This window comes from Ananas comosus, linkage group 11, assembly GCF_001540865.1.
Source record: "Ananas comosus cultivar F153 linkage group 11, ASM154086v1, whole genome shotgun sequence".
Classification (NCBI taxonomy): Eukaryota; Viridiplantae; Streptophyta; class Magnoliopsida; order Poales; family Bromeliaceae; genus Ananas; species Ananas comosus.
Window position 1 is genome coordinate 12,007,566 of NC_033631.1, and position 26,955 is coordinate 12,034,520.

Sequence of the window (26,955 nt, forward strand, 5' to 3'; positions counted from 1 at the left end):
TACCGAGGGCTCTGCAAGTGAAAGTAAATACCATCTACAGCAGAATTATTCGTTTAGATAGCAAATGTTATTTTAGTACAATCACCATAAGAAAGCGAGTTGAGGGTCTTTGTTATGTACTTGTGTCAGTGTTTCTTTCCAATTTGCTATTCCAGTATAGCTGTCAAAGTTTTATCAAGTCTAATGCAGAGGGATCATCTAACAAGGAATGAAACGTAGTAATTATAACCCGTCTGCTAAATGCAAAACATGTCATGATATGCTGATGAGTTCTCGGTGCTCTATGACAACATCTCAAATGCAATAAAACATGTGAAACTGATAGCCAAAAAGTATATTCAACTACTACTATCTCATCTGGTAAATTTCAACACACAACAGAGTGCACAAACACACATTATCTAAAGAAAAAGGAAGAATAAAGCAATTTATGTGCGTCGCTGAAGGGAAAAGATTAGAACATTACACATAAAAGGAAGCATAAAGTTTCTCAAAGAAAAGTTTAAATGAAAATAGTTTTCTTGACCAAAAAACAGTGGCAAACTAGACCGCAATAAAAAAGTGGGACCACTAACCGCCTAGCGCAAGGGGTAAAGGACTTGATGATTAATACTCAAAGTCAAAGTTCAAAGCCTCGTTATTTCATATTTTAACAAAACAGATAGCATGCTACCATTCCCTCAAAATAATAATAATAATAATAATAAATAAAAAAGTGGGATCGAATGAAGGATCACAGGAAGTGCAAACCATATAGACAGAATTTAATGAAATTGGATAAACAAAAAGTTCGTTCATATAGATGAGAAGGGCTGTCGATGTGAACAAATTTCATATGGATTTCCCAAATTTATTCTAATTAACATTAATTTTTGTGACTATAGTCCAATGCAATCACAAAATCAGAAACACGACTATGAAATGCTTTCAAGAGGACTGGCAGATTTAGCTGACAAGCAATTAATGTGTTGGATATCAATAAACAAATGATAAGAATACGAAAAGGTAAGGTTCAATTTGTGCATGATACATCAGCTCAGGATTTTTCTCCACAGTACTGCAACAGTTACAAATATCTCCACAGTACTGCAACAGTTGCAAATAGGTATGTTGCTTCCCTTAGAAATAAAATGAATAATTCCCACTGATGTCACACAAGGAACTCACAGGTAGATCTTATGAGCCACACCAATTTCTGAACTTGCAAATTCCACGACGATCTTGTTCAAATGAGCCACGGATAGATTGCAACATAGATAATACAGCAGGACATTCAGCTAATTCTTTGTCCTGTTCCTGCCAAGCTAGGCCAAGTTTAATCGACGACATATATGCTTAACGACTTGATAGGAAGGTCAGAAAAATGTGTTTACCACTTCAGCAAGTCGGTCATCAAATTGACCCATGTTTGTATTAATGGGCATAAAAATCTTTCGATAAGCTCTCCTCATTTTCATAACCTGGATTTTATTAAAGAAGCAGCAGCTCAAAAAAAGGATATAACATACAAGAAAATGCAATAAACCACAACTAACAGATCTACCTTAACCAGAAAAAAAACAAACATGAATTACATTCATATACTAACACTGCAAGCAAATGAAATTCAGTGTTCCCTCAATGAGATAAAATTTCAGCTCTAGCTCAATAAAATATGGGATGTTCACATCCTATGGTCCAACTTGATTCATCCTCTCACGACAAACAAGATTTTTGACTGAGAATGGTCCCAACGCAGCTTGAACTATTCCTGTCTTATAATCCACCACCAAACAGGACAGTAAATTAAACTAACCATTATGACCTAATAGCTTGGTGAAAAATGTCACAAGCACCAAACTATTTGCAAGTGGCGCTATAGACTTCCTTATGCAAGAAGAAGATACTATTTCAGGTTGTACATAAATCCATAATTGCATTTAAAAGGTATTCATTCCAAAGTCATAGTGTATGCGATGGGCCTGTATACTTCTCTAAAATTTTCTAGTTCCGTTTTAATTTTTTTAAAAAAAATTTGAAGCCTAAAGAATACAACTTGTCTAAAAATTGGTCTTGGTCTATGCTATGCACTATACTATATACTGCTACAGTATAGAAGTATACTTGTTTTAATTTAGGTAATCAATAGAGAATGATGATCCATCACACAGCTAGAGTAATAATTCATCATTGCGTATTCTTTAGGCTTCATTTCACTTGAAAATATGGTAGTAGGAGGCAAGAATAAGCAACAGTGTATGTAAACTAAGCAATTGTCATCGATCTTACTTTCTTTGATTATAGGGAGCTTGGTAGCACAACAGAATTCATGATCAAAAGAAAATCATGAGCTGAATGTTCCTTCCTTATCTTTCCCTTTTTCCTATTTTGATTATCTAAATAAGAGGTATAGCTGCACACTTCTCAGGGTTGGTTTAAACAAAGATTGGCATCTTCTGCAAAACACTGACCTCAACACTAGAGAAACCATTACGTTGAAGGCCCACGAGATTCAAACCACGTAGCTCAGCTCTATCACCTGATACCATCATGTACTTTGGTACATCTTGTGAAATCTGTTTCAGTTGATCGGCACCAATGGAAAATTGGATTATGCAAATAAACTTTATTTTCCAAATAGAAGTGCTAAAATAGATTTCAAATATAGGTAGCTACATGAGAAGGCTTGTATTGATGTTATGTGATAATTAAACTGATCCAACCGGACATTGTAGACGTACATTGGTTAATCTGATTCTTATGAGGCATAAAGACTTTACTGATGTACATCTAACACTTTCATGCATATTCCACTTGGATTAGAAGAATATTGCTTGATTGATAGGGTTCTACTCTTAAAATTGTGTTGTCACAACAACCTACTCGTAATTATAAATCTAGCACCTGAACCAAATGCTTACTTTATCAAACCATCTACTTGAGTAAGATGTGTCTATACATGTTCATTTGGGGATAATCTACATATTCAACATAGTGAATAAAAGTTTGAGAAATTTTATTTTATCACCAGAAGCTGGTCTCACTAGTCAAATATAGCAAGCCATCTTTAAGGGAGAACAAGTTACTCAAAGTTAAAAAAGAAAAAGAAAATGTATCCAGGTGTCCTTAGTCTAAATATTGACAGGGTCTCATATCTAGCCATGTTGATGTATGCTAACCATTTGGCATATACAGAATGAATATCAAGCAAAACCTTGAGTTCTGCAAGCAAAAGTTAACAGCATGAAACTCCCTACTCCTTTAGGTTATGATATAATTGACAACTAAACAATATCAAACTAAAGATATTTCTTCAACACCATCCGAAAAATTTATAAGAAATAACTAACAGAAAAGAGCCACAAGTCAAGAGCTTCTACATACTGCAGAACCACCACTAAGAAAAGAGTACGATCCAATCCGACAAAATTGATGAACAACAACAGCCCCTCCAGTATGAGCGTAGTCCTGACGGCAAAAACAGTCACTAATTATATAGAACAGATTAGGCTAAATTACATAAAACTCCTCCGTCAAAACCCGATTTTTCACTTTCCCCCCCTGTCATTTAAAAACCTACACTTTGCCCCCTTGTAAAATGAAAATGTTCACAGGAGGGGTACAGTGTGTACTGTGATGATAAAATAACCATTTTGCCCCTCACCATTTTCATGTCCTCCCTCATCTTCCTCAACAGCAGCCTTGGTCGGCCGCAGTTTACGCCTCAATCGGCTGCGGTTTCTCTCTATTTTTTTTCTCCACTTACTCCCCTCTCCTCCTGTACCCTCACCGCCCCTCGATTTTGGCAACAGTAGAGTGAAAATCGAGGTGGGGGTGGATGGAGAGGTGGGTAACGGCAAAGAGGGCGAAGGCGAGGCAACGGAGGAGGGCGAAGGGGTGTTTGTGGGCGCGGACGGGGATGCGGGCGAGGACGAGGCAGTGGAGGAGGGCGAGGCAGTGAGGCGGCGAAGTAACAGGGAAGAGGGCGGAGGGGTATTTTTTGTATAAAAAAATATTTTATAACGGAATCCTAACGGATCATTAACGGTAGGGGGCAAAGTGCACATTTTTCATTTTACAATGGGTCAAAGTGTAGGTTTTTAAATGACAGAGGGGAAAAGTGAAAAATCACGTTTTGACATGGGGTTTTCTGTAATTTAGCCAACAGATTAATATCAACAAATACTATGAATAAGTAAAACAATGACTCACTTCAACTACAACATGTCCAGCTAACAGTGTGTTGTTTGCGAAAATATTGTTGTTGCCAATTTTGCAGTCATGGGCAATATGACAAGACCCCATAATAAGGTTGTTGTCACCAACAACCTATCAATAAATACAATTTAGCAGGCAAAAAAGGGTTCGCTAAATAATTTGAAGCTTGAGGAAACCAATTACCGTCTTGTCACTTGATGTAGAAGATCGATGAATGGAGCTATACTCTCGAATATCATTGTTGTGACCAATATGTAGAAAGCACTTATCACCTGCCTACATTAAAGAAAGAACTTGCATATAGTTGCTGATTGTTGTTTGTTTCATAGAATAGCCACTAAACAGTAAAGCAAAGCCGGCTGGTATCTATCACATATATGTACATATATGTGCTGTTGTATGTGTGGGGACATGAATTATGTAAGCTGGTAAGCACAATATAAGAACTTTTGCACAGTTTAGAACTCGAGGGTCAATAAGTACCATTGTATTGTATCCAACTAATTAACATGTCCTTAACAAAACAAATATTTAAAAAATACAGGATAGTTATAGTATAATTAGAATAGAGGGAAAAAAAATCCTAAAGCACAGTACTTTAGAATTTAGAAATTCAAGTTACCTAAACATATTGAATATTCTCAAATTTCAAACGAATTAGGAATTGAGCATCCCTTACTCAAAAAGAACCTGCTGCCTCCAATGTGGCAGGGGTAATTTGACTTTCTTACAACTACTTGACAGGCCTGATAGTGTTATATTTTGCCAAACTAATAATGAGTGCTTGTGTAATAGTGCTTTGTTGGAAAAGACAATTAGAGGGGAGAGACAGGTCTCCTAAAAGAAAGTAACAAAACCTTTATATATAACTAAAACTGTTTATACTTTACATATATAGAAAAATGTAACTTCTTCCATTGGCAAACACTAAATAGCATTAGAAGACAAACTAGAACACTAGAAGAGGTGATTTTTGGTGGCATACTACATTATACAGCTAGATACAAAATACTCTTTGAATTATTTACATGATTAAAGAATGGAAAGAGAAATATATAAAGATGCATGAAAACCTATTGAACAACGGACTAAAATTATCACTGAACTACAAAAAAAAAAAAGAATACATAAACCATAGTTCATTATAAGGCACTATAACAGTGAAACACTATATAGATTCCTAATGATCAAGGATGGCTGACCTCATATTTCAAATCTTGGCATCTCACTCCAACCACAGAATGGTGTCCAATAACGTTATTGCTTCCAATAATTGTCTGACCAGGTAGGTCTGCACCAACAATAGCACCACTGCCTGACAGTTTCAAATTCTACTGTAGAAACAATAAGCACAGTGACGATGTAAAAAAAATTTCTTTCAAACAGAACAAAAAAGGAATTTAGGAACCTCCTAAATCCTCTGTTCTTTTCATACTATAGAAAAAAATTTAGCCGATAGATACTTTTTCATCTACTCACTTTTTTTTTCTTTCCATTTTTCTTTTGTTTTCCAATATGGTATTAGTCAGGCTAAAAATATCATGCTTTGCTATGAATGAAACCAATTTAAATGAGAAATATTAAAAGCAAAGGACAAGAATTTACGTGAGAACAATACAATGATCCCCTAATTCAGTATCCCCCATGATATGGCTCCCTGCATGCAACTGACAAGCATTGCCTATCCGGACAGAAGACCCAATTGTACAAAAGGGACCTATCATAACACCCTGCAAACTCCAACGTATGAAAATAGTTATCTTCCTATATTATCAAAACTAAATGGCTACTATATAATGAATATAGAGAAAATTAAGGAATGCCTAAGCTTTTATTCTAGTATAAATCCCACCACTTAAGCAAACACTCAGTTTCAAGAGCACCACTGTAAAATTTTGAGACTATTTCTTCAGGATTCAAACAATTAAGGCATCAAATTGACCATTTCTAACATTGAGGACAATGCAATTCACCACTTTGTGACCTAAATCTAGACGAATGCCACTAAACTCTACAAACTAGATCGAGAACATTCAATGGTATTGCTAACAACAAAAGCACGAGTTGATCTACTCGATTAACACAGAGATGCTACAAAAATCCAACAAATTACCTGCCCAATCATTGCATCGGCATGAACAACTGCGGTGGGGTGGACGGAACCGGGACCTCCTCTTCTCCCTTCTTCTAAAACACCTGAGTGATTCATCGAACCAAAGTGGTCTTAACATAAATTTAAGCAAGAGATGGAGGGAATAGGGAAGCGTCACCTTGGTGGAGGAGGCGCAAAGCGAACCCTCGAAGGAGGGGGAGAGGAGAGAGAGCTCGGGAGATGGAGAGGGCGCGGAGGGATCGGAGAGAGGACGAGGCCGCGGCCATGGCCATGGGCGCGCCCCACGCTCGAGGGTTTGAAAAAACGAAAACGGGGGCGGAGGAGGAAGCGGAGAGTGTCGTCCACGGAGAGGAAATATAGAGTGGACGACGAGATGGAGCGCGGTTCTACCGGAGCACGTGCCGTGCACGCGACAAGTACGAGGTGAGACGCGGTTTGGATTTGGGTTGGAGCCGGAAGTGGTTCAGGTTATTAGTGCCTATTTGGCTCAATTTCTCAAAACAATTGCGAAAGTAATTTATAATTTGAAAAATAAATATGTAATTCTTATGTAAAATATTTTGCTAATTAAAAATATATTTTATATATTTTAGAGAAAATAGTGATTTTTATTTTAAATTTTTTTATGAAAAATATAAATTAAAAGTTTAAGTATAAAGCTTTGATATTGAATTTTATTGTCTAATGATAAATTAAGTGATTCTGTTATCGACAACTGTGATTTTAGTTTAAATGAAAAATGTTGCAATTATTAGAGAATAGTATTTCTTTGGACTTTTTAAGCCAGAAAAGAAAAATCAAAGTTATATGAACTCTACTTGTGATTGTAATTTGTCATCTTAAGTTAACAAAAGTTAAATTTATGCTCCAACAAAATGATTATTACAATAACTTTCTATGTGGCTGTCAACATATGACTACAGTACAATAAGAAAAATATCTATTCCAAGTTCTCTAAGAAGCCATTTTATTGATTTTAATTATAAATAAATGCAATATATTAATTAAAATTATATATATATATTATAGTAAAAAATGTTACAATTATAAATAATTTACTTTATCGTATATTATTGAAAAGTGCTTTTATAAAATTTTGTCCCTTTATATATATATATGAGATGATTAGATTGTTTCATATGTAGGAAAAAAAATATTAATGTTTCATAGTTGGAACTACAATTGATTTGATTGTAATTTTAGTTGATTCAATTGAGAAGCAATAAAGAGGATGGAAAGGAATGGCTGAGGAAAGGTAGAGGGAGGGTTGGGGAAGTGGCAAAGAATAGAATAATTTTTTAAAGAGGTTTAATTAGTTTTTTAATTTTATTCCAAAATTATTCAGTAAAATTTATATTATAAAATATTTTATTTAATTTTATTGGACCTTTAAACAAACCAATTATAAATAGTTTTTTTTAAAAAAACATAAAGTAATATGGTCATTAGGAGGTTTGCCAATCAGGCCCCTAATATAATTTAGGGATGGATAATCTCAACCGTCCAATCTCCACTTCACGGTTGTAGATTCGGCCCCGACACCCTCTACAGATATCGAGGCCCCGAAAATTTGCATGACCAAAATGCCCTCCTCCATCCACGCGCCAATGTATAGAACATTTCACCCAAGCCAGCGATGGCTCTACGTAAATTACTCCTACAGTGAACAACAGTTTCGTAATTTCACGTATAATAGAAATTAAAAAAAAAAATTATCATACGTCGAGGAAGTGATTAGGTCTTCGTTGGATTGACTCGCCCACGAGTGCGGCTAGGGTTTTTCCGCTCATCTCCTCCTCCCTCTTTCTTCTCCCCGCCGCTTCAAAACCCTAGCTTTTTCCCCTCCGCATCACTCCATTTCGCCCCCGATTCCCCGCTCCCATGGCGATCGAACCGCGGAGGAAGCTCTTCTAGTGGTATCCTAACCCTACGCGCCGCACGAAGCTCGCAGAGCTAGGGCCTCTCCGCGGAGATGGCGACCGCGAACCCCTTCGACATCCTCGGCGACGACGACAACGACGACCCGTCGCAGCTCATCGCCGCGCAGCAGCAGAAGATCGCATCGCAGCAGCAGAAGGGCGCCGCGAAGAAGCCCGCGGCGGCGGCGGCGGCGGCGGCGCCCGCTGCGGCGAAGCTCCCCTCCAAGCCTCTCCCTCCGGCTCAAGCTGGTGAGTTGGTTTCGATTAGTTTTGATTCGTTTCGTTGCTCTTCTATTACAATGAATCTATTCTATTGTTCCGTCCAATTTGGAGTTTTGTGCGTATACGATCTAATTTTATATTCTATATGGAATCATCTATCTTAGGATATAATTTGGCCCATGAGAGTAGCCTTTTTAAAATGGTAATAGAACTATATTTCTTTGGGATTTGTTTATTTGTGTAATCGGTAGTGAGAGAAGCTCGGAGTAACACCGGGCCGGCACGAGGCGGGGCCGGTCGAGGACGCGGCCGAGGTGGCGGCCGGGGTTTTGGAGTCGGCCAAAGCCGAGATTTTGGGAATGGAAATGCCAATGGCTTTTCTGGAGGATATGATGCTGCTGCAGCAGGAGGCGGAGAAGGTGGCGATGGCAATAAAGAAGACCGCGGGCCGCGTCAGCCTTTCCGCGGTGCCCGCCGTGGTGGGTATCGGAACGGCGAAGCCGGAGAGTTCTCTGACAGGCCGCCGCGCAGGACGTATGAGCGCCACAGCGGCACTGCGCATGGATATGAGATGAAGCGCGAGGGCGCAGGCCGCGGCAACTGGGGAACTTTTACTGACGAGACCATTGCTCAGTTAATATCAATCCCACTCTGTCGTAAATTTGATATTTTTATTTACTAAGTGAATTAATATTAACAGGCGATAAACTGGATGTGTTTGAATGGTTAGGGAAACTGAGGAAACTGTGCACGCTGACGAAAAGAGTGTTGTGCCTGAGAAGAAGACCGAGCAGGGCGATGTGCCGTCTGGAGAGGCTGATAAGGATAACAAAGAAGGTGCAGCAAACGAGACAGAAGAAAAGGAGCAGGAGGATAAGGTGCCATATCTTTCTATTCGGTCGGTTGCTTTTATCTGGTGCTTTGGATGCGTATGGGTATATCTTGTTAATTGAAATGTTAATAGACCCCGTTTTGTCCCCAATTTATTCACTTGTTATAGCAAGGTACTTAAACTTTTCATCGCGTAGTAATCGGACCATTTGATAGGTCAAGTTCCTTCGTCAAATTGACCGCACGTATTCACGTAATCATTATGTAACAGTTGTGGAAGTGACTTTAATGAGAGGGTAAGATTGCAACTAAAAAAAAGGGGCGCAGCTGTGGCAGTCGAAACTGAATCCATATCTTGATTAAATGGCACAGGAGATGACTTTGGAGGAATATGAGAAAATAAGGGAGGAGAAGCGGAAAGCCCTACTTGCACTGAAGACTGAAGAGAGAAAGGTTGAAATCGACAAAGACCTGCAGACTATGCAGCAGCTCTCGACGAAAAAGAGCAATGCTGATGTCTTCATTAAGTTGGTAAGTTTGCTTTGTCATCTATTTTCGATTTTTAATCTCAGTTTTGCGATAATTCTTGTTCTCCATTCCAAAGATGATTCATCTTGTTCTCGCTTCTTATTAGGGTTCTGATAAGGACCTGAAAAAGAAAGAAAATGCTGAGCGGGATGAACGCGCCAAGAAGGTGATAGTCCTTTAATAATTTCCCCCCAGTCTTGTGTTGTGATCATTTGCTTTGTAACAAGGAAAATCTATATGCTGTTCCATGACTATCCAAATAATTTCTAAAGTGTCCTGAACTTTTCATTTTCTCACGTGAATCTCTTAACCCTGATATTTCTTTTATAAAGTTCCATAGTAAACATCTCCCAGCGACGATATCTTGCAAAACTTGAATACTTGTCCTTTTGTATTTTTATGCCTGCAGACTTCATATGCTTTCCGCTTTACTATCTTGCAAAACTTGAATGCTGTCACTCGAAGCTATGTGAACTTCGCAATTATGTGAAAGTTTGTACAAGTTAAACCTGTACTGAAGGGACAATGTGTTTAAAAACTTTAAGAATGGTGCTGATCATAGACTTTACGAAAGAAAAACTTATAGCTAGGGATTTGTATGAAATGATGTAAAGTTAGCGACTTGAAATTGTGTGAAGAGTCAGGGACAGGTATACAAATTTCTCAAGTAAGCAAAATTCAAACTATTTCTGATGGAAGGCTTTTTTTTTTTTGTTAGTCTCTGAGCATCAATGAGTTCTTAAAGCCAGTTGAAGGCGACCGCTACTACAGTCCCGGCGGCCGTGGGCGCGGGAGGGGGCGCGGCCCATTCAGAGGCGGGTTTGGTCGGACCACTGGCCCTTCTGCTGCCCCGTCAATTGAAGATCAATCGCAATTTCCATCGCTCGGTGGGAAGTGAAAAAAAAAAAAAAAGCAAGCAGGTGTTATCGAAACTTGTTCGTCATCAAAACTTGCTCATCGTTTACTGCCATTTTTAGTTTTGTCTGTCAATGAGGAATTAAATCGGTACAATAATGACTCTGTGCTGTCGCCCGTTTTATATTTATTTTTATTATTGTCGTGTGTCTTCAACTATGTATATCAGAGCTACGTGTTATTGTGGATGCTAGTGTGTCTGATTGTTGTTTGGAGTATTAACTAGTTATGCATTATTCTCGTTTCGATATTTTTTGGCCATTTCTACATCTTACCACCATTCTTACGGTAGTAACAATTGTTGTCGTCACCTCCGTAAGAGAGGTTGGACCGGAAATACTCCATGTGTGCTGTGCGGAACTGAAGAGGAAACTGTCGACCATTTATTCGTACGGTGTGTTTTTTCGAGATTTCTAATGGTGACGAGCATGGAGACCGCCCAGCTTGGAGATAGAGGGGACGATGTGACCTCGATTTGGGATAGATGGATGACGAGGAAGGGACGGCAGAAGTCGTGTTCTACGATATCCGGTTTGGTAGTCTGTTGGTGGATTGTTTCGGAGGCTAGAAATGGAGTGATTTTTAGAAAGATCCAACCGGACTCCATCCTTGCAGTCCTCAAGATATTAAGCAGTACGAATTCTTAGAACTTAGCTTTGTCTGCCCGTTCGTAGTTTTTTTTCTTTTTTTCTTTTTTTCTTTTTCTCGCTCTCACTGAAGCCGCTGTTGTCTCACCTATGTAGCATAATTCATCATTTCAATGAATAAAACGTGTAGCGCGCTATTTTTTTTCTCAAAAAAAAAAATAAAAAATTGTCGTCGTCGTACGTTGAATCACGAGTCAAGCGTATTGCAGATCGACTTGAAGCGATTGGTGATGGCATTATTAGGGGATGATTTTGAAGAACATCCTCTTGTTTGGAATGCTTCAGGGGTGTTTGGTTCCCCCTATCAATTCAGGAAAACTATTTTGTAAAAAAAAAAAAAAGAAAAATATTAATTTTTCCAAGCTTCTCTTTTTGGATAAAAAATTTAGATTACGGAAATACTAGTTTTTCATAAAATCTTAGAAAAAAGTGTTTCAGAAAAGCTCTTTGGCTTTGACAACTAAACAGATTGACAAGTTTTGCAGTCAAAAAATTATTTTTAGTATATTTTTCGGGCAACCAGGAAATGCTAGGAAGCATTGATTGAGGTGGGAACTTAATTGTTGCATTTTGGTAGAAATATGATTGTCCTGTTTCCATTGGGAAAACTCTGTTAATTGGTAATCTTACGATGGTGGGATACTTTTTCTTTTTCTTTTTTTTTGGGGGTGGGGGAAAGAAAAAGGCAAACTCGTTTCTTACGATATGCAAGTCCTGTTGTTCTTTCGCCTATCAGCTTGGAAGAGTTATCATCAAATGCAAGTCAATTACAAGCCACAAAAGAGATTAAGTGATCAGGTCAAAGTTATAGCTAAGTTGAGTCAGAGTGAGCCGAAACCCACGAAAGAAAAGATCATAGTTCTAGTTCTTAAATTAAAAAAGAAAAAAAAAAAAGAGCAGAGAGCGTGGAGAATGTTAACTTAATTCAATAATAATAATGCATGCCATCGCTAACTAAGTTCAGTGCACTAATACAATGGGAGGAATATTGGCAAAGTTCTCGCCAAATAAAGAAGAGAATATATTACTACAGGTTCAACCAAACCAATTAACCAAACCGAGCTCGATGATTTGAGTCCTCACGAACTGAGCTGCGACAAAGCAAAGATGCAGTTGATTAAGCATCATTCCCGGTGTTGGTTGCTTAAAACCTGCACACCAATCAATCAATATACATTAGCTTACAATTTGTAGCAATGGAGGGACTATCATTGTTAGCATTTGTTAGCATTGAGAAACAGATGAAAAACAAACACAGTTTCTTTAGCCTTCAGCAACAAAAAGAAAAGTTGGGATTATACGTAACTCAAGGTAAGATCCGGTTGAGAAAGAGAATTTATATCAAATATTCTCCAATAGAACCCCCTCAATTCTCTTCCTCTTCTCATCATAGCCCTTGAATCAAAAGCCATTCTTTTCTTTCCTCTCCACGATCCTTACTAGGAAAGATCGTCAAAAGAACAATACAAAAGTGGAGATTTTGATGCGGATTACTCGGGCCTCGCCCAATTCCTAACCCACCCGACGCTACTGATTTTGGCATTCACACTGCGGATCAGTTCTCCCAACAAAACAGGCCACATTGTATGCATTGATCAACGATGAAACCCAGTAAAATTCACCACAGGGGCTCCAGCCAAAAAAAAAAAAAAAAAAAAAAAAAAACAGAGGAGAGGCACGCACCTACGGAATCGGGAGATGTTACGTCCGAGGGGGCGGGGCGTCGGGGTCGATGAAGCACACGAGCTCGACGCGCGTCCCCTCCGCTCCCTCGGCACGTGCGGCGGCGGCGGCGGCGGCTGCTCGGAGATTGAGGGCGTTGCCGACGAGGTTGGTCGGCGCCGCCCGTGGCCGGAGGCGGCGGGGCGAGCAAGCCGCGGCCATGGCCCTCGCAAGCATCTGGAGACGGGAGGCGGAGGCGTCGAACAGGTTTGGCGTTTTGGGGGTGGGCTCCGTGGCAAGCCCAATTGGGTGGGGGTGAAAAAGGCAAACAAGATGTGCCGTGGACTCACGGCCCAAAAGAATTGTGCTTGCATAGCCCAAGTGCGGGTTTGATGCAGGTCCTTTTTGTTGCATGATATAGTACTACTGAAAAAAGTGTTATATATATGAACTAGGCTACTATACTATCGATAGCACGGAGCGCTCCGTGCTACCAAGTTGTTTTCAATGATGCAGCTTCCAAATCGACGATCGGCTCCGTTAAACTTGATCTACACTATTGAAAGTATTTAGAAACTAAATTTCATAATTTTTCGATATCATTTACCTATCAAACAAGTAGTCTAAAATTGAACGGCTGAAAATAAAAATCTCATGAAAAATGATGATAAAAGATTTAAATTCAAGATCAGATATACTGATCTTACTCTAAATAGTGAAAAGAATTTTCTATAAAATTTTCATCGCATTTGGATTGTTTTACACCGTTAAACTCACAAACACACCACATCGGCCATTAAAATTGTCAATTTTGAGATCTTTTGATCACTAGTCAAATGATGTCAAAAAAATCTGAAATTTAGTTTCCAAATACTTTCAATAATGTAGATCAAGTCTAACGGAGCCGATCGTCGATTTGGAAGCCGCATCATCGAAAACAACTTGGTAGCACGGAGCGCTCCGTGCTACCGATAGCATAGTAGCCGGACTCTATATATATTTAAGTTTACAAAAGCTTCTTTACATAAACGAAGCAAAAGCTCTGAAGTATAGCGAATTCATTCATTCTCCAACTACTTACTCTTCTTGTATGATTCAAAGAGTGGAACCATCGATCTTAATCACCTTCTTGGGGAGTTTCAATGTTCACGTCGCATGCGAGGACACGTAAAAGTGAGTAAATACAGATAAAGCCGGATAAGCCAGTTGTTTTGCCACCGACTGTAAATAAGGTTGAAACTTGAAAGTCGGCAAAGCAGATGATACAGCACCGACTTTAAAACAAGTTGAAATCTGCAAAAACTAGTGTTTCGTCACTGTCCTGGTGTCTGATCACCGATTTCTATATCAAAATTATGGCATATTAAATTCCGTTTCAAATACTCCGAAGTATATATAAAACGAGTTGGATAGTTTCTTCCTATGAAAACTTTTGGAATTCGATTACTTTTTTCCTTGTAAATTAATCTTTTAAAATTTAGGTTTCTTTGCTTGCGGGGATCAATGAAAACTAATGTTTTAAAAATTTCATTTTGTTACTCAAAAAAATTATTTATAGATGCATGATAAATGCAATTTCTTTATTTTATTACAAATATCAAGAAGAAACAGAAGGGAAAAAGCAACAGTGTACTTCACTATTTCCTTTTTTATTTTTGAGTAGATCATCATAATAATAAGACGAATCATGATTCAACCAGATATTTACAACGTTTTTCTTCGTTGTTTTTGTAACTATTTTCGAAACAATTAATGCGAAAGCTTTGAACGGTCCCTTTCTTTCAATTCAAAAGACCTCTCCCGAATGGTCAAGCAAAATACGACTTGGACTTATATTGCTTATGAAACGCACTCTCTTGACCACTAAAATTCTAGGAACTAAAACGACAAAGATCTAACATTTAGAGGACCAGGCGCATGAAAGATAAATTTCATGATATATTAGTTTCTTCATATATTAAATAACATGTTTAATGTTCTGTTGCGTATGAGATCGATTTCTTAGGTAATATTATGAGCTGTTAACCATTGAAATTCGTGACTTTAGAAAAGTCCACATTGGATTATGGTCATATCTCAAGAGTTTGATGGCACGATCCAAATGACCGGACATAGAATTTTTAGTAGTTAATTTATGTAATTTTTATATTCATCATCGCATGAAGAGAGAGGTATTAAAGGAAACATCATACTGAGTAAACAATAAAGAAAAAAAAAACAAAATAAAATGGAGTCTTTTATTCAAGTCGTAGCACACGAAAGGGAGAGATCAACTTATGGTTGACCTGGTATTTTTGTTACGTTAATTAAGTCAATCCATGATATACACTTAATTAAGTCAATCCATGATATTCACTCTCATGCGTATGTTTAATTATAGTAATGGAAGTACATATTACTTATTGTTGGGGTTAGTTGAATGCATCACCGCATTCATATTGAATACATAATAGATCGATGTTTTGCTTTCTAGGAAAAGGAAAGCATTAGCTGAAAATACCACAATTTAAACCGTTTTTAAAAAATTAACGTTTGGATATATAGAGAATTAGATATGCTTATTTAATTGGGTAAACTTCAAATACCATTTCTGTGGTTTGGCACTTTCTCACTTTAATACTATGTGGTTTAAATTGTATCAAGTTAGTGTCCTGTGGTTTTATTTTTATCTTTTCGTCAGCTTCTCCGTTAATATTACCCCACTTAGATTTATCAAATATTCATTTTAGTACTTAATTTTTAGTTTTAACTTTGTTACTGATTTAACGAAAAAAATTAGTGGAATCGTTAATAAAAAGATAAAAATGAAACCACATGTCACTAAATTGATACAGTTTAAACCACGGGATATTAAAGTGAGAAAGTGTGTAACTGCAGGGCTGGTATTTGAAGTTTTTCCTATTTAATTTGACAGTGTTGGAGGAGGCATTCAGTGCTAATAGCACTTGCTATTAGAAGAAACATGATGCATGTTAAGGAAGCATTAATTTTAGCTAACACTGTTTTTATTTGAAGCCGAGTCCTCTTAAATTAAAGCTTTTGCTTTTAAGATCCCAAATTTTATAATTGTTTCGCATTGCAACAGGAATTAATTTTAGATTTTGTTTACTATATTATATACTCACTTAGCACTTATTTATTCTTACTATATAAACTCTCTTAATTTTTTTTTATCAATATGATCATAACAAGAATTAGGAGATATATACTGGGAAATTAATATTCTTATTGTGAATTTTTTGCAGCAGTGTTTTCAGACTCTATTTGACGTTTGGAGGGAAAGTGTACTCTTAATTGATTATTCTACCGAATACAAAGAAAATTATGGATGATTTATCGAAAAATAATCCTTTTTACTCTATTCGAAGTAATTAAACTGAAATAAATAAATCATAGTATAGTTAAAAGATAACTTAGTCATTCTATATAACAAAATTCACTCTTTTTTTTTAAAAAAAAAATCTTATGCCGAAACTAACTTACAATATCGAAATAATCCCTACACATTTTAGTATTTTACACTTCTACGTGCACAAATATTTTGATCCGATTTTAATTTTTGAATACATTGATTATTTAATTGATAAGTTTTTGCTGTTCTCTGATTCCAACATTTTTTATATGCGATGTTACGATTGCAGCATAGACATAGTTTTCTTCTTCAGCTAGAATAGCTTCCCGGCAAACTCTTCACCACCACCATTTCCTTCCTCCTCTTCCCCCCGCGGCGGCGGTGGCGATGACGACGACAACAATGATGACGAAGATGTCTCTTTGGCCGTCCTCACATGCGCCGCGAACTCCTTGAGCTCCGTGGGGCTCCGTCCGAGCCGCAGCGCCATCTGCGTCTCGAACAGCTCCCCGTTGTCCCTCCGCGCAGCGTCCCGCTCTGCCAGGTTCGCCTCGATCGCCTCTTCCAGCTGCCGGTAGTACCCCGCCAGGTTGCGGAACAGCTCGAACAGCATCCCCACCTGCCCCCCGTGCTCTGCGGCGTTCGTCACCGCCGCGAGCGCGCCCCCGACCGCCGCGACAAGCCCCGGCCACGGCCCGAGGGCCGCAAGTGCTCGGCTCACGCCTAACGCCAATTTTCCGACCGTAATGTATTGCTCTTCGTCTTTTTTCCTGAGCACTTGGAGCACTCCCTTCATCTCTTCTTCGAGCTCTTTGCTCCACCCGTTGGCGCCTGCAGCTTCTCCGGTCGCAGTTTCAAGTTGCTTTTCACGGCGGCGGTTGATGCGCGGCCACCATGTCGTCGGCTCGACCTTTTTCGGGAACTTGTCGAGCATTCCGGGCATCAGCGAGAGTGGATACGCCCTGTTGTTATCGTATGACGAAATGTTAAAACACCGTACTCTGGTAGCATAAATGTTTTTGAAAAAAGATATATAGTATCCCGCGGTTCTAATATCATGTTATCTAAAAGTTCGATCTGACTTAAAATATATGTAACAGTTTCTGCACCTGTCGAGGGCTAAAACTCTCGCGATCGCCTCCTTCACGTCGTCCTCCTCCGGCGGATCACCGACGGCCAACTCCGTATAAACCGACCTCTCGAGCTGGCGGAACAGCCGCACGGCGCTCCGCTGCTCCTCCGCCAGCTGCGACGGCTGGACCGTGTTGACGGCCGCCATCATCGCAGCGGCGGCGGCGTACAGAAGCGCGGCGGAGACCTTGAACGCCAAGAACTGCTCAGGCCGTGCGGCGCAGACACCGGCCATGACCACCGCCGAGAGGTTCATGGAGTTGATGGAGCTGAGGAGGAGGTGGTTCCAGTTGTCGCGCTGCTGGCCGATGATTGCATGCATCTCCGCGCGGTCGGCGGCCGCCTCGGCGGCGGCGTAGAGGTGACGGACGTAGGCGCCGGAGCCATCCACTACGTTACTGCTCATTTTTTGTGCAATTGTAGCAGTGTTAGGAATTGATACATGACCTGCTTTTGGAATATTACTGGGGAAATTAAGATTAGCCCTAGTGCTTTTGATCACAACTGGCTTTAGGAAGAGATTTTGGCTTTGCAAAGAAGCCATTTTTTCCCCTTCTTTTTATGGTTTTGGCGTTTTGAATTGAGGTGCACACAAATGTACATACATATATATATATATATATATATATACACATGTTTTACGTATTGTTTTAGAGGCTGTTGGAATCTTTGGGGTAGGTGGGGTGGGATAGTGTTGACCAAAAGTACTTTTCGTCAAAATGAGTAAAATCCACTCATTTTATTTCAATTTTTTAACTTTATTTTAGTTATTTTAACATTTGTGTAACGGGTTTTGATGCGCATGCAATTAATTATTGGGTCAGGTTTATAACCAACACATGGCTTTACCATCCATGATCCATGTGAGCTCGAGTTTAGAATAAGTAATGATTGATGTTAATATTAAAGCCCAATAAGCCAACAACCTGATCCAAAAAGACAAAAACCCATTAGAAAGTTTGTGTTCGTTTCTGAAAATGAGTTAGACTTTGTATCTTATAGGGTTTGGATTTGCATTCGCTTTCGATCTAATACGTTTATTTGTGTACAATTTGTAAAGATTTATATCCCGTGAGAGAGTTTGTTAAGTGAAAAATATATTTTCTACGACATAGAGTATATTTTTCTTAAAAAAAAAATGTCAATACATCAATAACCACTCATCCGACTCATTAATAACCCCCAGAAAGGACAAAAATTCTATGGGCACCGGCCCCAAATCACTTAGTTTGGGGCCGGTCCCCGATGGGCGCCGCATGGCACAGGCGCCACGCGGCGCCCGTCTACCACTGCTCTCCCAATTGGGGAGAGCAGTACAACTTTTGGGTGCACCTGGTGCATCTATACCAGGTACACCATAAACTTAATTTTTAATTTTTATTTTTTAAATTACAATTTTATGTAATAATTTATTTATTTTTTTAGGAGTTATCACGTAGAAATTAAAATTTTAAACTCTATTTGGTTTCGAAAAAAAANTTCCTTCAATTTTTAGTTAACTAAATGTTTAATATTCTTTTGCTTTATTGGTATTTTTCTTTTTACGTCATCTGCTAGAGGTAAAAAAAATGACTATTTGCACCAAATAAAACAGTTATTTAAAACAATTTTAAATCCATATTTCAAATTTAAAAAATTAAAAAAATTATAATTATGGTGCACTTGGTATAGATGCACCAGATGCACCCAGAAATTCCCGTGCTCCCCCATATTGGGAGAGCAGTGGTGGATGGGGCGCCGCGTGGCGCCGGTGCCATGCAGCGCCCATCCACCACCGGCCCCAAACTAAGTATTTGGGGCCGGTGCCCATAGAATTTTTGTCCTCCAAAAAGTATCTCAAAAACACTATCAACAAGGGTAGTGATCAATTGGTTTCTATGTATGGCTTCCACAAAAAAAAAAAAAAAAGTAAAAAACAAAAAAAGAGAGAGTGAGTGAGAGAGAGAGAGAGAGAGAGAGAGTCAAACGAAGGGCATATTGTAGCGTTGACTCAACAGTAATTTTTTCTTTTGTTTTTTATTTTTTTCTATATTTTTGTGCGCGTAGCGCCGTAGACCGGTCAAAAGAACATTTCACAAATGTGCATAAAAATATAAAATTCGCACGTGAACACATGAAAAGCACGTACGTATAGATTATATAAGCCATCGGAGCACTGAGCAATTTGATTAACTTGAAGGGGCCCAAAATAGTTGATGAAGAAAATTTTGGACTTTCGAATTCGCCAAAAAAGAAAAAAAAAGGGAACTTCTTCAAAAGTTGACCGCAGATGGAGTCATGCGTTCACATGATTTTTTCGTGTCCATTGTTTTTTACTAGTTTTAAACTCATATTTTTTGTAATTAAATTGTACTAGTTTTTATACTTCCCCGTGGAATTACAATGAAGTGCTTAATTTGGAGTATTTCTCATGTATAGTATACGTTGGTTTCATTTTATTTCACTTCTGAGATATACTATATTACAGTAATTAATATCACTATTACTATTAATAGATAGTGCTTTTTCTACTCTTTTTTTTTTGTATTTTCCTTCAATTTTTAGTTAACTAAATGTTTAATATTCTTTTGCTTTATTGGTATTTTTCTTTTTACGTCATCTGCTAGAGGTAAAAAAAATGACTATTTGCACCAAATAAAACAGTTATTTAAAACAATTTTAAATCCATATTTCAAATTTAAAAAATTAAAATTCAACATCATGTATGGTGGCTCAAAAGAGCATAACAAATAACTACCAATCATTTAAATAAAACATGTCATTACAACTTAAAAAGCAAAACTAGCAAGAGAGGATCACATTAATGGTGGCCATTATGGTACCCAAATGAAATAGGTATATGAAAAATATGAACTTAAAATCAGATACCTGTACAACAAAGGCTGAAACAAAAAAGAAGCAACTAAAAATAAATAAATAAATACTAGATTGAAGTTCCAAGAGGATGATGATGCTGCAGAAAATGTATCTCCTCATCTACTTGTAGCCGCGCGCGGTCAATAGAAGTTTCCCTTCCTCTTGTTAGCAGGATTAAGAGAAAAAAAAAAACGATTTTTGATCTCATTTTTGTCGCAAATCAATCCGCTTACGACTGAAACCGTGCGGAAGATCTAGCATCTGCCACAGCGACTCCGTTTTCCGCGTCACTCAAGCTCGCATTCTCTCGGACGGAGTCGACCTCCATACTGTTCATGTGAGTTCTCCGGCTTCTCCGATCCTTCATGCAAGGATGAGATCATATGTCAGAGTAGAAGAGTTTTGTCAAAATAATCAACTTTTTCTCAGTACAGGTTAGTTATGCAAAATGAAATAGTATGCGTCCATTTTAAAAGGTCATTTCAATCAAATAGCAATTAATAATAGAAGGAAAAAAGAGTTTTTGGATAAGAGGGCGCGACCTCGCGGAAGGGGACTTCCTCTGCTTCGAGCATGCGAACAACCTGGCCCATCTTAGGCCTTTTATCGGAATCGGGGTCCACACATCTCAGTGCAACCAGAAGTGCGCGCTTGAGGGCCCGCGTTGCTGGTTTAACTTCCAAGTTTGGGTCAACTACCTCCTCAGCTCTCCTATTAGCGACCATTACTTTAAGCCACTCGACAAGATGGACCTGGAGATCGATACTATACAAGTATAAATAGAGGGAGCTAACTAAAGAAACCCTCGCATGCGAGTAGATAACGATGTATATGCTGCAGCAATGAAAGGAAAGTTAAAGGTTCGAAATGTTCATCAAACACTAGGAAAGGAACAAGCGAAAGGTAAAAGCATTTACACTTCTTTTAGCATATTATAAGTGCGTGCATTTGTAAACAATCTATCTTAAAATTGGTTGTTGCAACTTAGAAGAAGAACTTATGTATTGAAAACATCACCGTTAAATTCCTGCATCGTATATTAAGTTAGCAAACTATACCTCATTAGCTGGGCGAGCGTAGTCTACAGGATCTCGACCTGTCACAGCTTCCAACAAAAGCACTCCAAAACTGTATACATCGCTCTTCTCATTCAGCAACCCAGTATTGGCGTATTCAGGTGCCACGTACCTAAACGACAGCAAAGAATCAGATTACGCGTTTAGCATCTTTCAATATATTTAGTTATGTACTGCCGTAAGATTGTCCGTGTACATTATTGCCTGCAAAATCTGAACTTTCGTATATGGTATCCAAAAATTTAGCTTCTTACAAATGGTCCTTGCAATTTCACATATGCCCTTCTTTAGAAAGGGAAAAAAGAAAAATATGGGTAATTGAACAAGAAATTGCACTGTAAAAGGGTGTATATGAAATTTCAGATTTCACAAGGGCATATATATAAGTAAATGATTTTGCAGGGAATAAATGGCGGTTCTTTATGACACAAATCAAAATAAGTGGTAAGTAGCAAGCGAGGAGTCTAAAAGAAAGAGAAAAAGGTAGTCGTACCCAAATGTTCCCATTACTCTGGTCGTAATATGGCTTTTGCCCGCACCGAGAAGTTTCGCCAATCCAAAATCAGAGAGTTTGCCGTTAAATTCATCATCTATTAAGATATTGCTTGATTTAATATCTCGGTGCACAACTTTCGGCTCTATTGCTTCATGCAAATAAGCAAGGCTGGAACATCGGAGGGGCACAAATTAGCAAGCTTTCAATAGTTGCCGAAGTATTACATCAGTGCTCACAAAATTGAAATAAGGTAAATGATAGTAAAAGTAATGATTAATAGCTGAGAAGTTTTACGCTTTTGCAGTGCCCAGGATAATCTTCATGCGTGCTTCCCAGGTAAGAATGCCATGCTGGCGCATAGCACCGTGAAGCCACTGCTCTAAGTTCCCGTTGTTCACATACTCATACACGAGCATCCTATAATATGGTGAGCATGGTGAAGTAGCACAAAACTTGATCATTAAATTAGATATTACAAGACACTTTAGCAAATAACAGGGACTAGTTAAGGCAAAAAAACTGATTAACAATAACTACAGAAAAATGGATCCAAAGAAGAGGAAAGGCCTGTTGCTTGTTTGCAACAGATAACTTTGGGAAGATTTTCAGCAGTTTTATGTTCTAAAGAGGACGAGTTTGGCGTTCGATTATGATCATATTAGAAAGATAGTGATATTTAGAGTTTGAGTAAAAATGACCAAAAAGGTCGGTGGTTAACAAAGAAGGGAATAAGCATTTTCCATAATGCTTCTAAGTAAAGACGAGAATAAGTAGCTCGATATGTTTCAATTCTTACGTACGATCTATTGAAATGTTAAAGAGTCTATATCGCCTCTAGAAAAACAGCTAAGTACTTCGTACTTACTTGAACTTTTCGGTTTACTTATCAAGCGATCCAAGTAATGATTTTCTACTTCAAGTCTTCAAATCCTTAGAGCATAATATATGCTGGAGCGTACGTTTATGACGCCAATATTTTGTCCTGTGCTTTTATTTTGCTCGCAGTTACAAGAATAACAGATTTGGAGGATGCAGGACAGTTGGGTTAAATAATTAAAAGGCGATATTCATTGGTCAATTAAGACAGAAAATACGGAGTCAATCGAGGAGCAACAATTCAGTTACAGCATTATAATGTCTGAATACCGGTGAAAAATAGACCATAGTTGGAACGTGTTTCATCTTTGATGAGAGTCCTGATTGGAGTCAATGGAGAAACAGGTCAATTTCATGTGTTGTAATCCGAGTAAATTATACAAGAATCTGTCATGTCATTCGTACAACAATTGAAATAAAATCATGTTTACGATCCTTTACCAAGATTTCTTTTTTCGCAGCTTCTAATTTTTCTCTTACTCACATGATCAATTGCTCTAAATCAAAGGCCCTAACACTAGATTGCTAGTAGAATAAGGCTAATACAAGCGAGTCTATCACATGATAGAAGGGCAACTATAAGATAGTAATTCTAATATAAAATAGCTCACTCTTTCCGTTAGCTGCATTCTGATATCTTTGCCTTTGTCATAATGATATTTTTGGGCAGATATATATATACCAACCACATTCATCTCTGATATAATTGGAACCTAGATTGGAATTGCAAAACTGAAATGTTATTAATATAGCTTTATGGTAGTTGGTAGGCTATTAATTTCTAGGTAAAACATATTAGTGATATTAGGTAAAACATATTGGCGATAGTAGCTAGATATACCTGCTCAAACACTAGATGCAGGAAGTAGGAAACAACCATCATCGCTTCGTAAGCGTTTTTCTTGTTGTTACGATCATTTAAACAGTTACAAGAATCGTCAGTTTGTAGCCTCATCGTCACCCTCGTGTGGCATTGTGAAATTGTGATATTAGGATACTTAAATGATACTAGTTAAAAGTTTGTTACCAGTTAAAGAGCCTTGGACAGCAAACTTCATGGATCCATGTAATAATAAACTTGTATTTAGTTGTAGCTAGTAAGTTGTGGCAACTACTGCATTAGGGGGATGTAAACTACTAGTTGTGAGTCATCATGATGCGAACAAATTAAATAATAAAAAGGCAAAAAAAAAAAAAAAAAAAAAAGTAGCAGGCCAAAGTTAATCGGAACAAGACTTAACCTATGTATCCCTTCTACGCAATAACCCAAAAGCCGCACCAGATTCTTATGTCTGACATGGCCGATTGCTTCAACCTCCACTCTAAATTCCTTTTCTGCCTGGCCCCTGCAGTACGAATAAACAGCATGGTTTCCAGTATGCAATCGATATCAGATGCGTAAGCAAAAATATTTAAGGTAAAATGCATGGGTAGCTCCTGTACTATCCCGATATTGCGAACTTAAACACTTGAATCTTTAAATGTTCTCACATACTGCAACCCCATCCCTGGACGAATAAGAAAAACTAACAAAATGTAACCTTTTCTTAGAAAATAACCTTTTAGCCCTCTTTCAAGCACACCGAATCAAGGCAATCACTTCGCAGAAGGGTTAAAATTGCCATTTTATAGGTTTTAAAAAAAGGCACAGTTTTCTTGTGAGGGATGGAACTGAAATATGTGAGAGAGATCAAGGTATACAGTGTTTTACATGAATGAGGTTAGGGGATTAAGTCACGATATCAGATACTGCAGGGATTATACATACATTTTAAGAGGCATTTCTAAAAGAATTGAATTATTTATCGAAATTTGACGAGCATTAGATAGAACAATGCTTACAGATTGTTAAGAAGCTTCTTCACTGCAACCTCTGTTCCATTTATCAACTTGCCCCGATAAACAACTCCATATCCGCCCTCTCCAATAACATTCTCCTTCGAAAACCGATTAGTGGCGTTCTCCAGATCTCTTAAAGTGAACCAATGTCCCCATCCCAAATGCGAGAATTCGGGTAGACCTACTAGAGGAGATGCTGACACAATTGGGTGCGATCTCGCAGGCCCTGATCCTCCCTCATCCCCCGAATGCGAACTCCCGGCCTGGTCGATGTGGTAGACCGAGCTGCATTGGCTCAAATTATCTGCATCACTCGATTTACTCCTCGCCAAGTGCGCCAACATTTTACCCGAATGCTTATCACTGTATTTGTCCTGTAAGGTGAGGAAATGGCCTTGGTTTTCGTGGACGTTGCGGTTAAGACCGTTGGAACCGACCCGATCCACCGCAATTTCCTTGGAGACATCTGGGATTTGAGAGATAGGAAAGGTGTCGTAGGCCCTTGTTTTTTTCTTTCTGAATGTTGCCCAAATGCAAAGGAAACAAAGGATGAATACGATTAGCATGCACACGCTAATGCCGATCACGACCCACAGTCTCAGGCCAAAAGGTGGCATCTTGGTCGATAGTTCCGCATGAAGAGATTCACCGGACGACATTTTTTCTCTTTTCTTCTTCTGGGATTGAGAAATAGAGCAGAATCATCATCACAGGCGACGAGAATGACGAGTTGAACATTGCGACATCAATTCGCATGTAGAAAACATGATTTGAATAGATCAAAGAGAAAATTTTAGAGCTCAAATTGGTTTAAGAATAAATGAGACATAAATGAATAAGAACATGCCATTTCCATCATAAATACATGCTCTTCATAAGGCATAAGAGACAGAAGTTTCTTGTGTGAGGTATTTAATGGGCAAAAGGGAAGCAACAATTGATACATACTCTTCACTAAATGCAAATGACAAGAAGATCAAAAGGGCACCGCAAAACAACAAATTAATTCATAATTATCCCACAATAATGAGAGACCACACTAATAAAGCGCCCAAATTGAAAAGAGGAAAATCAACCCACTTTCATCTCTTCTCCGTATAACCCCACATTAATTACAAACTCAGAGGCCTATCTCTCTCTATATATATGTATATAAAATGAAAAGAAAAAGTGCTCACCTTTTGGGGTTTAAGTGACCTGTTGGATCTTCCACTCTAGGAAGAAAGGAACCAGGAGCAGTACTGAATGGGTTCCTCCAAAAATCAATCTTTTAAGCCATTTAAGCCTCAAACTGACCAATATCTGCAGAATGGAGAGAACCCAGATGAGCAAAATCACAGCAAGAGTGGATTTTTAATGAGGGATTTAGCCCAAATGCGGGGCCAAAACAATGAGAACCAATATTGAAAGGGGAACAAAACCAGAGAGGGAGCAGCTCATAGATGGATATCCAGAGAAAGAAAACTACTTGAGAACAAATTAAGAAAAAGATGGATCACTTCCATCTACCTCTGAGAGAGTTGGGAGTGGGAGGGGAAAGAGATGGTTTGGTGGAAAATGGTTGGTGTGTAACTTCTCCTATCTATGTTGGTGTGTATGTTTGTGTGTGTGTGTGGGTGTGTGTGTGTAATAGAGATACTTCTTAATAAGAGAGCTAGGTATTTTTGAAAGAAATTACTAAATATTGTGTGTGTGTGTGTAATAGAGAGAGAGAGAGAGAGAGAGAGAGAGAGAGAGAGAGAGAGGAGTGTGTGAACATGAAAGCATCCAGAGAAAAGGAGAAGCTTTGTTTGCAATGTAGCTATGGAAGCTTTTTTTAGAGAGAGAGAGAGAGAGAGAGAGAGAGGGGAGATGGGAAGGGAATAGTAAAGGGAAAGCAAGAGAAAGTGGCAGGGTTTGCATTAAAGTTTGGTAAGATAAAAATAAGGAAAATTATTGAAATTGAAATAACATAATATTATAATATATTATTATTATAGTGTAAATGTGTAATAGAGAAAAAAAATACAGGAGGGAGAAAACTCAGAAAAAAAAAAGTTATTGCATGCACCTGATGCACCATACACTGCATCATATATTAGTAATAATATATAACATTCAAAATGTCCATGAATATTAAAAAATATATATATATATTCTTAAGTTTTACACACTTACTTTCGTGCACTAATTAGACCATCATGGAAACTATCAGTGTTCAACATCTATAATATTATTTATTCAATGGATTTAAATTTTTATTTTAGATTTTTTTTTAAAAAAATATGGTGTACAGTGCACCGGGAACACACAATA

The 26,955-nt window shown here is 38.2% G+C and overlaps 5 protein-coding genes across 10 annotated transcripts; 1 reads left to right on the plus strand and 4 right to left on the minus strand.

Annotated features, from left to right (window-relative positions):
- LOC109717732 (probable acyl-[acyl-carrier-protein]--UDP-N-acetylglucosamine O-acyltransferase, mitochondrial) lies at positions 916 to 6,678 on the minus strand. Of its 4 annotated transcripts, none has more exons than XM_020243621.1 (10): positions 6,468 to 6,678; positions 6,311 to 6,393; positions 5,803 to 5,927; positions 5,400 to 5,508; positions 4,381 to 4,473; positions 4,192 to 4,308; positions 3,364 to 3,447; positions 2,451 to 2,555; positions 1,374 to 1,460; positions 916 to 1,304 (listed from the first exon to the last, which is right to left on the minus strand). In XM_020243621.1, the coding sequence occupies exons 1-10, from the start codon at positions 6,580 to 6,582 to the stop codon at positions 1,278 to 1,280; spliced, it is 945 nt and encodes a 314-aa protein (XP_020099210.1). In that variant the 5' UTR covers positions 6,583 to 6,678; the 3' UTR covers positions 916 to 1,277. The 4 variants fall into 4 exon arrangements, with proteins under 4 accessions (XP_020099210.1, XP_020099209.1, XP_020099208.1 ...); XM_020243620.1 differs by having other exon boundaries at positions 916 to 1,290; positions 6,468 to 6,676; XM_020243619.1 differs by having other exon boundaries at positions 916 to 1,296; positions 6,468 to 6,672.
- On the plus strand, positions 8,052 to 10,975 carry LOC109717443 (RGG repeats nuclear RNA binding protein A-like). Its single transcript, XM_020243240.1, has 6 exons — positions 8,052 to 8,478; positions 8,703 to 9,084; positions 9,182 to 9,329; positions 9,655 to 9,813; positions 9,917 to 9,976; positions 10,529 to 10,975. Exons 1-6 carry the CDS (start codon positions 8,283 to 8,285, stop codon positions 10,706 to 10,708), a joined length of 1,125 nt encoding a protein of 374 aa, XP_020098829.1. The 5' UTR covers positions 8,052 to 8,282; the 3' UTR covers positions 10,709 to 10,975.
- LOC109717194 lies at positions 12,279 to 14,146 on the minus strand. The gene is made up of 3 exons (XM_020242866.1): positions 14,116 to 14,146; positions 13,056 to 13,379; positions 12,279 to 12,523 (listed from the first exon to the last, which is right to left on the minus strand). Exons 1-3 carry the CDS (start codon positions 14,144 to 14,146, stop codon positions 12,408 to 12,410), a joined length of 471 nt encoding a protein of 156 aa, XP_020098455.1. The 3' UTR covers positions 12,279 to 12,407.
- On the minus strand, positions 16,537 to 18,084 carry LOC109717765 (probable F-box protein At4g22030). Its single transcript, XM_020243663.1, has 2 exons — positions 17,496 to 18,084; positions 16,537 to 17,348 (listed from the first exon to the last, which is right to left on the minus strand). Exons 1-2 carry the CDS (start codon positions 18,059 to 18,061, stop codon positions 16,700 to 16,702), a joined length of 1,215 nt encoding a protein of 404 aa, XP_020099252.1. The 5' UTR covers positions 18,062 to 18,084; the 3' UTR covers positions 16,537 to 16,699.
- LOC109717686 (probable receptor-like protein kinase At2g42960) lies at positions 20,221 to 26,290 on the minus strand. Of its 3 annotated transcripts, none has more exons than XM_020243553.1 (9): positions 26,170 to 26,290; positions 25,839 to 25,962; positions 24,664 to 25,337; positions 24,063 to 24,167; positions 22,240 to 22,362; positions 21,943 to 22,113; positions 21,432 to 21,561; positions 20,916 to 21,125; positions 20,221 to 20,734 (listed from the first exon to the last, which is right to left on the minus strand). In XM_020243553.1, the coding sequence occupies exons 3-9, from the start codon at positions 25,317 to 25,319 to the stop codon at positions 20,603 to 20,605; spliced, it is 1,527 nt and encodes a 508-aa protein (XP_020099142.1). In that variant the 5' UTR covers positions 25,320 to 25,337; positions 25,839 to 25,962; positions 26,170 to 26,290; the 3' UTR covers positions 20,221 to 20,602. The 3 variants fall into 3 exon arrangements, with proteins under 3 accessions (XP_020099142.1, XP_020099145.1, XP_020099143.1); XM_020243556.1 differs by having other exon boundaries at positions 26,082 to 26,170; XM_020243554.1 differs by lacking the exon at positions 26,170 to 26,290 and having other exon boundaries at positions 25,839 to 26,075.

Coding starts and splice junctions, on each gene's coding strand:
- LOC109717732 (XM_020243619.1), bottom strand. CDS start 6,582: ATGGCCATGGCCGCGGCCTCGTCCTCTCTCCGATCCCTCCGCGCCCTC. Junction 5,509..5,802: donor GATCATTGTATTGTTCTCAC/GTAAATTCTTGT, acceptor ACTGTCAGGCAG/TGGTGCTATTGTTGGTGCAG. Junction 1,297..1,373: donor ATGACCGACTTGCTGAAGTG/GTAAACACATTT, acceptor CTAGCTTGGCAG/GAACAGGACAAAGAATTAGC.
- LOC109717443 (XM_020243240.1), top strand. CDS start 8,283: ATGGCGACCGCGAACCCCTTCGACATCCTCGGCGACGACGACAACGAC. Junction 8,479..8,702: donor TCTCCCTCCGGCTCAAGCTG/GTGAGTTGGTTT, acceptor TGTAATCGGTAG/TGAGAGAAGCTCGGAGTAAC. Junction 9,977..10,528: donor GGGATGAACGCGCCAAGAAG/GTGATAGTCCTT, acceptor TTTTTTTGTTAG/TCTCTGAGCATCAATGAGTT.
- LOC109717194 (XM_020242866.1), bottom strand. CDS start 14,146: ATGGTTCCACTCTTTGAATCATACAAGAAGA. Junction 13,380..14,115: donor CTTTGAATCATACAAGAAGA/GTAAGTAGTTGG, acceptor TTGGGCCGTGAG/TCCACGGCACATCTTGTTTG. Junction 12,524..13,055: donor AACATCTCCCGATTCCGTAG/GTGCGTGCCTCT, acceptor ATTGGTGTGCAG/GTTTTAAGCAACCAACACCG.
- LOC109717765 (XM_020243663.1), bottom strand. CDS start 18,061: ATGGCTTCTTTGCAAAGCCAAAATCTCTTCCTAAAGCCAGTTGTGATC. Junction 17,349..17,495: donor AGAGTTTTAGCCCTCGACAG/GTGCAGAAACTG, acceptor CGATAACAACAG/GGCGTATCCACTCTCGCTGA.
- LOC109717686 (XM_020243553.1), bottom strand. CDS start 25,319: ATGTCGTCCGGTGAATCTCTTCATGCGGAACTATCGACCAAGATGCCA. Junction 22,114..22,239: donor ATCCTGGGCACTGCAAAAGC/GTAAAACTTCTC, acceptor CCGATGTTCCAG/CCTTGCTTATTTGCATGAAG. Junction 21,126..21,431: donor ACGCTCGCCCAGCTAATGAG/GTATAGTTTGCT, acceptor ATCGATCTCCAG/GTCCATCTTGTCGAGTGGCT.